Below are 10,712 nucleotides of genomic sequence, written 5' to 3' on the forward strand. Positions count from 1 at the left end.
GATGAGCTAGTGTTCCAGACTTTAAAAAGTGCTTAGGTTCACGCTTTGGGCACTTTCCAGTGGGAGAGTTTCTATAACAAAGAATGTCCCCCTCTGTATTTTGCTGTTTTAAGCATGGCATGAAGATGGAATGGTGGTGAGGTGCTTCTAGGGGCCACAGGGGACAAGACAAGTTGGCTCTTGTCTTGATCAGCAATCCTTTTTTTTTTTTTGTAGTTTCAGGGAGGGAAGAACCACCACGTCCAGGGTGAGTAACGCTTGATGGTAATAGCCTCCTGGGTTCCTCTTCTCCCCTAGGTGGAGAGCTGGCTGAACCGTGTGTTGGACCACATGCGGGCCACTGTGAGACACGAGATGACAGAGGCTGTGATGGCTTATGAGGAAAAGGCAAGGGAACAGTGGCTTTTTGACTACCCAGCACAGGTACTGCTCTGTTTCCTCTTCAGATGAACAATCCGTGGTGTGTAGGGTGGGCTAAGCGTGGTTCTGGGGCAAATCCCATTTTATGCCGCCTTAACTTGAGTAGCTGTCATTTCTGCTGCACCTGGGACTCAGCTATACAGCTGCAAATATAATGTTTTGAGTGCATTATACAAATGTGACACTAGATGGTGAGCTAATGGTGAATTCCTTTTTTTAAAAAAGCATTTCACAGAGTTTTTAAAATATATGTGTAGATTCAGCCCTGGTCGGTCTTGTGATAACTGACCAGTGGTAGCCATTCTCTGAACATCAGCAAACAGGGAGTTTCACCTGCTGGTGAAATTACAGCAGTATCCTGGTGAGACACACTTCAGAGCAGAGGACATTTCAAAGGTGAGGGGCCACCACAGAGAATCTTCCCACGGGTCTTTAATCCCACAGAATCTCATTAGGTGTAGGGGCCCTCAGGACTTTAAACCCCATAACACCTTCAATTAGGCCCAGAAGACAATAGGCAACTAGTGCATTTTTTTCCAGATTTGATGGGCAGTGTTAGAAACTGAGGTATGAAAGCTAGGAGCTAAATGGCACCTTAAACACAATGGAATGTCTAGGTGCACTTTTTAAATAACCAGAATACAAAGCTGGAAATGAATGAACTGCAGCTGAAATAATATTCATTTTTCACATGGTCTAGTCCTTCCCCTGCCCACCCCCCTAAAATATTCTTAAGAGGGTTTCTTCTCCAGGCACCCACTTGCTGCGAAATTCTCATCAGATGCTGCTCCTGGTTGTTAAGCCTCGATTGCTTACCAGAGTTCAGAATTGAAGTGCAGCCTAATGGATCGTTGGGAAGTAGGAGTCCTATAGAAGCTTCCTAAAAAGCTTCCTAAAAAAAACAAACAAAAAAACCCCAACAGCTTCTGTAGTCTGAAAAGAACATTAGCACATGAGCTTTGCTGTGGGGTAAAGCCAGTGGGAGAATGAGGAGCTTGCATATCTCAGATCTTTGCAAACTGGATGAAAAAGGCAGCGCCTGCCCTGGAAGTAACGATGGCTAACAGTAAAGCATTAACAGTTGAACTTTTTATAATTTTCCACCCTCTGCAAACACTCGCTCCAATTTAATAGCTTCTGAGCTGGGTAAGTGCTTTAAGAAGTGAGTTGCCAGTGACGAAAGATTATCAGATGGTTTTACAGCTCAGAGGATTTTAGTTTTGCTATAAAAGAAGAAAGAAAATCCATTTTCTTCATATGTAATAAATAGAAGCTTGGAGGATATGGCTTTGCCTTTTTAAAAAATATATATCGAGTGGTGGTTGTTTTCCCAATATGGAAATCAAAATCTTATTAAGAATTTTGACACTGAAAAAAAATATGGGTGGTATTTTCACCAGTTTTTGTTTTTTTAAGAAGTTGGAAATATTTTTGCTTTGGAACCATTTGCAAAGCTTTATGGCATAGGTCTTTTGCTTACCCTCAATTATGAAAAAGCACCCCTTCCTGATGATTTATTTTGACTTGCAATATTTGTTAACCTACTGTTTCTATCTTTTGACCTTTAAGTGGCAATAATTCTATATATCACATTTTTATGGCTTCTCATAGATTACCTAATGCAGGTGGCCAGTGGGGATGTTTTTGGGATCGGCAATGTTTCAATCCCAGGTTTTATTCTAGGCCATGACTGCATGATCTTTTGTGGCCATAACCCTGTGGGAAGGTATGGCCTTTGAGGCATCTTTTTACTTCAGGGTAATTGCAATTTATCTTCTTCCTTTGGTGGATTTTTCATTTGATAAGTTGCCATCTCCTGGGAACATTTGCCCATTAAATTGGGAAACACTGGTTAATGCTGGAGAGGGTGTAGTGATGGAAAAAAACAATCTGCCCCAGCTTATGTCTCAGAGAAAATTCCTGAAGTATCTCTGGACTTATTCATCTGTAGCAATTTTATACAATGGCGGAATACAGTACAGTGGTACCTCGGGTTACATACACTTCAGGTTACATACGCTTCAGGTTACAGACTCCGCTAACCCATAAATATTACTTCGGGTTAAGAACTTTGCTTCAGCATGAGAACAAAATTGTGCAGCGGCGGCACAGCGGCAGCAGCAGGAGGCCCCATTAGCTAAAGTGGTGCTTCAGGTTAAGAACAGTTTCAGGTTAAGAACAGACCTCCAGAACGAATTAAGTTCTTAACCCGAGGTACCACTGTACTCCTGTAGTAACACATTGTATCACAAGACGAAATCCTTGTAGCCTTTTCAGGAATTATCCACAAATGTATTTTTGGTGTCTTTTTGTTTCCTGACACAATTTTTTACCACATATTTCTTCTTCTATGAATGAAATAAAAAATCATTTTGGGAGGAATTCAGCATCATGCTAAGAAGATTATTACTATTATTATTTATTGAATTTATATACCACCCTATACACAGAGATCCCTCTGTTAGGGCAAATATTTTGGGTTGCTAGACAGAATAACCCCCCATCTCCTCCCCTACCCCATATTCTGTTCCACGGATTCTCCTGACCCCTCTGACACAATTCCAATGTGTGGGGGGAGGGGGGCAGAAGGAGAGGGAAGGAAAACTCTGTTGCTGAAGCAGAAGCCCCTCCACAGGGCTTCCATTGACGGCACTCATTAGTTGAATCCCACCCCTTAGACTCTTGTGGCCTAGAAATCCACCCTTTATTTCTGACTTTGCAAAGTATTCTGAGTTTCTTTCTCTTTCCGAGGTGGCACTCACCTGTACTCAGATTTGGTGGACCACAGAGGTTGGGATTGCCTTTGCCAGGCTGGAAGAAGGCTATGAGAATGCCATGAAGGAGTACTACAAGAAGCAAGTGACCCAGCTGAACACCCTCATCACCATGCTCATAGGGCAGCTCTCAAAGGGTGACAGGCAGAAGATCATGACCATCTGCACCATTGATGTGCATGCTCGAGATGTGGTGGCCAAGATGATCGCTCAGAAGGTTTGTCACCTTCTGGATCTTTTCCATACTGTTTTTCTCAGGATTACTGAGAAGGGAGCTTGTGCATTGCTAGTGAAGACGAGTAGCTGGCTAAACCAGCACTGGGATTACTTTGAAGGCATGCTGCCATTGCTGTTTGCCCTTTTTACATCCTAACTCAGGGTTCCTCAGGCCAGCTTTCTCAAAGTTAGGATGGTGATATGCTGAATTCGTCCTGGAATACAGGCAGGAATCTTTGGTTCCTGTTCCAGGTGAGAGCTGGGGTGTGAGTCACGCCTAGTTTTTGATTCGGGTCTTTGAGGTGGGTCAGTGGTGTTATGTGTCTTAGCTAAGGTAGTGTGGATATGGGATTGGTGGTGGCAGGTAAGAGTGGACAAAAATATACAGGTGGGAGGAAGGCAAGTTAAGTCAAAGCCCTTGCCCACTCTGCTTTAACTGCTGTAATTCAGAATCTGGGGGCACTGGGCAATTGGCCCCCTGGCCTGGTCATGTAGTTGCTAAATGCCAGGTCTGTCCATAATACATCATTGACCATCCATTATTTGATTGTGTATGATGGGGCAGACTTGTCATGCATAACTTCGACCTTGGCAGATGGGCTGGGAGGCCTGTGCTGACCCAGCAGGGTGCTCAGTGCAGCAACATTCCAGGTCAGAGGGGGAGGGAGGAAGTGTTACAGTTATCCAGAAGAATTTCTGGATAACTGGGTAGTTTGTGAATGTTTGGCCAAAGAGACAGCACAGGGATGTTGCTAATGTACCATCTACCCCACTGCTCTGCAACCTCCCTGGCCGAGCTGGTGAATGAAGTCTTGCATGTGGTGTTGGAGAACCCTACCACAGTGGATTTTTTGGGGGGTGAACGAAGTCTTGCATGTGGTGTTGGAGAACCCTACCACAGTGGATTTTTTTTTTGGGGGGGGGACTTCAGTATCTATTCTGAAGCTGCCTCAAATGGACCAGCTTGGGATGTCATAGCCTCCATGAAAACCATGGGGCTCTCTCAGTACATTAATGTTCCAGCCCATGTAGCTGGGCATGCCCTTGACCTGGTCTTTGCCATAGAATGGATTGCTAATACTCCATTGATTGGAGAGCCCACCATTCCCTGGAGAGGTTTGCCCTGAATGTAGCTACTCCACTTGCAGGGATGGGGGGCCCACTGTGTTGCTCTGGGGGATTTTCTACCCGACCTGACTGGCAGTCCTGTCAAGGCACTTGCCTCACTGTGGAATGGTGAGATGTGCAAAACCATTGACGTCATTGCCCCCAAGTGCACTCACGATCGCTGTGGAGCATGTAGATCACCTTAATATTCCAGCTGTACCATTTGCCCCTCCATAAGCTGTTTTATGTTGATTTTCTGCTCTGCTCTTGAAGGTGGACAATGCACAGGTGTTTCTTTGGCTGTCTCAACTCCGACACAGGTGGGCAGATGAGGAGAAGCACTGTTATGCGAACATTTGTGATGCACAGTTTCTATATTCCTATGAATACCTTGGGAACACACCCCGTCTGGTCATCACTCCTCTGACAGACAGGTAGGTATCTGGAAGGGCTCAGACAAGGGAGCTTTAGTTTGGCAGCTTGTTGCAGAATCTGTTCCCCTCACCCTCCCATTTTGTTTTTGCAGAAATTTGCTATTTCTGATGTGCAATTCACAAAGCCTTGATGGTTTTGCAGCTCTAGGCTTTTCTTTTTTAAAAAGAATTTTGTTTTTTTAAGGATAGGGTTTTTAATTGTGCTCTGCTGTTTTTATTATCTACATTTCAATATATTTGTTTTCCTATTGTTTTGATTTCTATTACAGTTTAATTGTTTTTAAAAATGATTATCTTTTATATGTCTTTAGGCTTTTTGTGTGTTTTTTCTGTCTTGTTTTAATTTGTGTAAGTTGCCTTGAGTTCCAATATGGGAAGAAGGCAGGATGATGATGATGATATTTTCCTTCCTGTTTGAAGATGCTACATCACCCTCACCCAGTCCTTGCACCTAACCATGAGTGGGGCTCCTGCAGGGCCAGCTGGCACTGGGAAGACAGAGACTACCAAGGATCTTGGGCGAGCGCTTGGCATCATGGTGTATGTTTTCAACTGTTCAGAGCAAATGGACTACAAGGTAACTTTTAAGAAACAGTCAAGAATAATAGCATACTAGTAAGATTCTATGTAGAGAGAAAACTCACTAAATGCTGGTTCATTAGGGAAGTTTCTCTTAAAAGGTATGGTGAGGACTAGAAATCCAAAACTCTGCAGAAAGCTAAATACATATAATTACTGCTACACGTTTTTGTTTATTTGGAGAAACTGCATTTATAGTTAGTTCTGACATACTTTTCATTCCACTTTCTTTGGGGTGCAGTCCCACTGGGAAGTTTTTCCTGCACAATCTGCATTGATTTGAATGGGATTTGCATAAAAACAGAGTAGTGCTGTGGTGAAGTATGATCACACTCAAGCTTTGCAGTTCTCCCCAGGGCAAATTTATTCTCCTTGTTCACTTCTGTTCCATTTTCCCAAAAGCTTACTATTTCCCCTCTTGTGGGAAAATCAGCTGTGGGGCTGTATCCAGTTCTTTGCTTTAAAGAACAAAGTTCCCAAAATATTTGAAACACTTTCAGGATCCATCAGCAGAGTTGTGGCATTCTGAGGGGATTGGCTCAGCATCTGACCTGGAAATGAAACTGCCTTACCTACTATTGCTATATCGTGGCCAACAGACAATGCTAGACCTGAGTGCACCTACCTTCAGTGCATTCAGCATTGTGTGTTGGCAGCAGCACAGCAAAAAGTAGGTGGGGCTGTTTCACTTTCAAGTCAGGTGCTGAGACAACAGCCTCACACAGTCACAATTTCATAGGTGTGCGCCATCCTGTGTTGAAATCAAAGCTGAAGAAACATTTCATTAAACTAGAGCAGGGGTGAAGAACATCTCTTCCCCCTTGCCTCTGCCTCTGCAGCTACTGTAGTCCACAACTTCCATTATTCCTGACTACTGACAGTGCTTGCTGGGACTTATGGGAGTTGTAGTCCAACCATCTCTGGAGGACCGCAGGTTTCCCACCCCTTGTCTAAATGGCTCTTCATTGCTTCTCATTGATCTAAGTAAGCAACCCTAGAATTATTCCTTCATCTATTTGAGCTCGGAGTGCTGTCAGCCAGTACCAATCATCTTTAAATGGGTGGTTTGCATATAGGTAATAAAACTGTACAATTGAGAAACCCATCCAGGTTCATCATTGCTGTTATTAGCTTCCTCCTTCTGCTCCTTTGCTCTTTAGAAAGTGCCTACAGAACAAATTGCTCATGAGACTGGAAATAGGTTGTATACACATTTTACCAAAACAAAATAGGTGGGTAATTTTGCTGTCCTTTCCCCTTTTTTGTTGCAGTCCTGTGGGAACATTTACAAAGGCCTTTCCCAGACTGGTGCTTGGGGCTGTTTTGATGAGTTTAACAGAATTTCTGTTGAAGTCTTGTCAGTGGTGGCTGTACAGGTAAGTAATAAGAAGGAAAGAAGGGTAAGGCAGGGATGTACCTTGAGAGCTTGGCTGCATTTGGATGTCACACAAAACTGGTTTGGTGAGACATGAATGAGCCTAACCTCCTCCTGGGCTCTCCTCTCTTCCCCCTTGCATGGCCTTCTGTTTCTGCTTTCAGTTAATCATGGTTTATTGCTGTGTCCAGACTGACAAACTGTGGGCAACTTTAACTATGGTTCATTTAAAATAAGCCTACTGCAAACTACGGTTTCTGAAGCAGGCTTGTTAAAACTGACCATAGTAAGTCTTAACCACAGTTGCAGTCCAAATAATGTGTCATGCTGTGGGTAAAGAAAAGTGGAAGGAAGGGCTTTCAAGCTATTCCTCCTCCTGGCTGCATGGAAAGGAGAGAGAGTGTGCAAGCCTAGAAGGAGGCAAGGCTCCTTTATGTCTTGCTAAACCATATTTTAGTGTGATGCCCAGAAATGGTCACTGTTTTTATATTGTTTATTCTATTTCCACCTTTCCACTGATCAGTCTTCAAGAGAGCTAACGATTAACAATAAAATATAAACACAGTCCTATGGAAAAGGACAACAATGACAAGAGCAGAAAAGCAAGTAACCATCAAAGGCTGGAGAGGACAATGTGGTCTGAAACTGGCATCTAAAACATAAGAGTTAATGCCAAGTTAATCTTTCTTGGGAGGGTATTCCATGAATGGGGCACCACCTCAGAAAAAGCCCTATGCCTGTTTGCCACTTACCAAATTTCTTCAATATAGGGTTACCTGGATCCAGAAGAAGTGGGGGGAGGCTTGGTTTACTGGTTTTAATATTGCTTTTAAGGTATTGTGGTTGTATTATTTGGAAATGCAATTCGGTCCCATTATAAGCACAGTTCATTCTTCATTTCCGTTTAGTTCCAGTGCTTGACAGCTGTTGGGTGAGGTGGGAATTCTGTATATCAGCTTTGCCTGGTTCCAGGTGCAGAACTGGTGTCATAAATGGACTAAGAACGTGGAAGCTGTAGGGTACGGAGAGGAACAGTAGCTGAGCGGCATTTGATCTTGCTGTAGGGATACTCAGTAGAAATAGAGAACATAATGCTTCTATGGCAGTTGTAGCATAACTATATGCCTCTCCTCCTTTCTGGTTTAGGTAGTGTTATTTGGCAAAGGTATGTACAGTTGTGAAGTGCTGTGTACAGAACTGCTCTGTGAAAATATGAGGCCTGTGAATTTTAAGTGCTGTGTGTGTAAAAAACCCACGTAGTGATCATTAGACACTGTTGAGCTTATTAATGTGCACTGCCCAGGAAAAGATACAAAAGGGTATTATCTGATTAAAGGAGAAATGGTATCCTCAGACAAGAAGTCCCTAGTCGATTCAACATTACATGTTTTTTCTCCATTAGTTAGACTACTGAAATGAAATAAGCAGTGCCACTGTAAAGTTATCATCATAGTTTTAAATACAATTTGGAATGTTAATGTGATGGTGGGGAAAGCCCTAATCAGATGCTTGTCTTGTCAAGTGTTGAGTGTCTTGTCAAGTGCTGGTTGTGTTTGAAGACAGCCTGTTAATACAGAGATTATCTTGAGCCAGTAAACATGGCGTTGATGATCTGTTTTTCCTCTCAGAAAGCAGCACAACAGGAAAAACATTCTTGACGTTAAGCCCTCCAAAGAATAATAGTCAAGACGATGAATCTGTGCTTCAGAGGTGCAAGCCACACAGCAGAACAAAGCAGGCCATAAAGTTAGCAAGTCATGTATGTTGTAGTAGATGTGCTAGTCTTGCTATTAAATATTCAAGGCAGCCACTCTCAAAATCTCACTTAACTTCCAGGTCAATTAAAATTCTACCTTGGATAGCTTAGCATGTATAGATATTGCATTGGTGGCTCAAAGCAGTGGGTGTTCTGTTTTAATTAGCTCTTAGCCTTGAATATATTCCTATGATGTTGGCTATGCAGAGCCATCACACAGGGGGATAAATGTATGCTATAGACATTTTTCCATGGCATGAAGGGTTTTCATTTCTTTTATCCCAGTGTCAATTAATCTATGTAGCTGCTCCTGCCTTGGCTGGTTTGGAATAGTCCTGGTTTACAAGGTGGTGATATGTCACAGGATTCCTCATTCCTGCTTCCATGACCCATCCTAAATTTTGTTCCTGGATTGCATGAGAACTTATCACATTACCAGTCAGTTTCTGTCAATAGTAGGCAGGGGTCTTTCTGGCCTAAATTTAATGTTCATGCAACCTTACATGTGGCATGGAAAAAAAGAGGGCGGAGATAAATTATTCACCCCCCTCTCCCCCATTACAACACTACAACTGGGGGGCCACCTGGTGAAGTTGGCTGTAGTTTCAGGACAGACACAAGAAAGTATTTCTTCACCTAAAAGCATAATTCATTTATGGACTTCACTGAAGCAAGAGGTGGAGATGGCCACTGACTGGGATGGCTTTAAAAGAGAATTAGACGAATTCATGAAGGGTAGGTCATCAATTGCTCATTAACCTTGGAATCAAGTGGAAAATCAGAGGCAATGAATACCAGGTGCTGGGGACAAAAAATTAGGGAGGGCTGCCTCTCTTGTGCCCTGCTTCAGGGCTTCCCGGATGCAGTTAGTTAGCCACTGTCTGAAACAGGACTGGAGGAGCCCTAATGGTTTGGTGCAGAAGGGGTCATTTTTCATAGGGGATAAAATTTACACTGACAGAGCCATGGAGCAGGCTTCCCCCCTTCTTTTTTTGGGGGGGGGGAAGGGAGTACAGTGGCTCATAAAGATACAGTTTGCTCATAATGTGGCAGCAGTTTTAACAGCAATCACTTAAAAAAGATAATGCCAGCCCTCTCAACCCACAAAAGTCATCATCTTGCTTAGATATGCTGCAGTGTAGATAAGTGCTCGATTCTAATATGTACCATAATACCACATAGCTTTTTTAGCACACGTTTTATTAAGCACGCTTTATAAAAAAATCAGTGGAGCTGGAGAGCGAAAAGCCCCATCTTCTTCCATTTTCAGGTGAAAAGCATACAGGATGCCATAAGGGACAAAAAGCAGAATTTTAATTTCCTCGGCGAAGACATTAAACTAGTTCCCTCTGTTGGCATTTTCATCACCATGAATCCTGGCTATGCCGGTCGTACGGAGCTGCCTGAGAATTTGAAAGCTCTTTTCAGGTAAGATATGTATCACGTTCCTTTTAGCTTCCTTTTAGTATGTTAAAACGTTTGCCTCATTCTTTCCTGCAAGAGTGTTTTGTGGTGAGTAGCTGTTGTTCCCATTTTATGGAACGTCAACTGAGGCTTTCAGTATACAATCTGGCAGCTTGTCATTGCACTGGAAATTGTACCTGGGACGCCCTGCTCCATACCCAACACTATTCATCATGATATCTCCCATTGCCACGTGTATTTTATTCTACTTTGGCAAGGGCAAATGAACCAGACACAGTATTTTCCCCCCAAGGTGTAGCCCAGTGCTTAGTCTTCTGGTTTATGGGTGAAAGTGACCAGTCTGGGCTGCTCTGGAGTACGCAGGCTATATAAGTGACTCATTCAGAGCCTTTCATCCAGTTCCTGACTATGCAAGCACACAAGGCTCTTGCTTCTATATGTAAATTCCATGAAACACCTGTGTGAGTCGCATAGTATCTCTGAACTTGTGCTTATGGAGCTGGTGGATATAGGAAGTCATAGTATTTTGAATGTGATCACTATAAGTGGGGCCTGGGACAAAATGGTTCAGTGAGTGCTCCTGTTCAGGATACTCAGTTCCATGCCTAGGCAGCCCACAACATTTT

The 10,712-nt window shown here is 43.1% G+C and overlaps 1 protein-coding gene across 1 annotated transcript; it reads left to right on the forward strand.

Moving 5' to 3' along the window:
- Nucleotides 1-297: 297 nt before the first annotated feature.
- LOC310837145 (dynein axonemal heavy chain 9-like) lies at nt 298-10,089 on the forward strand (the record flags this gene model as incomplete). The annotated part of the gene is made up of 6 exons (XM_083757291.1): nt 298-423; nt 3,172-3,411; nt 4,791-4,951; nt 5,372-5,528; nt 6,802-6,906; nt 9,932-10,089. Coding segments are annotated over 6 exons (947 nt in total), but the record flags the coding sequence as incomplete, so codon positions are not given.
- Between the last annotated feature and the right edge of the window lie 623 nt (nt 10,090-10,712).

This window comes from Podarcis gaigeae (genome assembly GCF_964106915.1).
Source record: "Podarcis gaigeae genome assembly, contig: HAP1_SCAFFOLD_281, whole genome shotgun sequence".
Classification (NCBI taxonomy): domain Eukaryota; kingdom Metazoa; phylum Chordata; class Lepidosauria; order Squamata; family Lacertidae; genus Podarcis; species Podarcis gaigeae.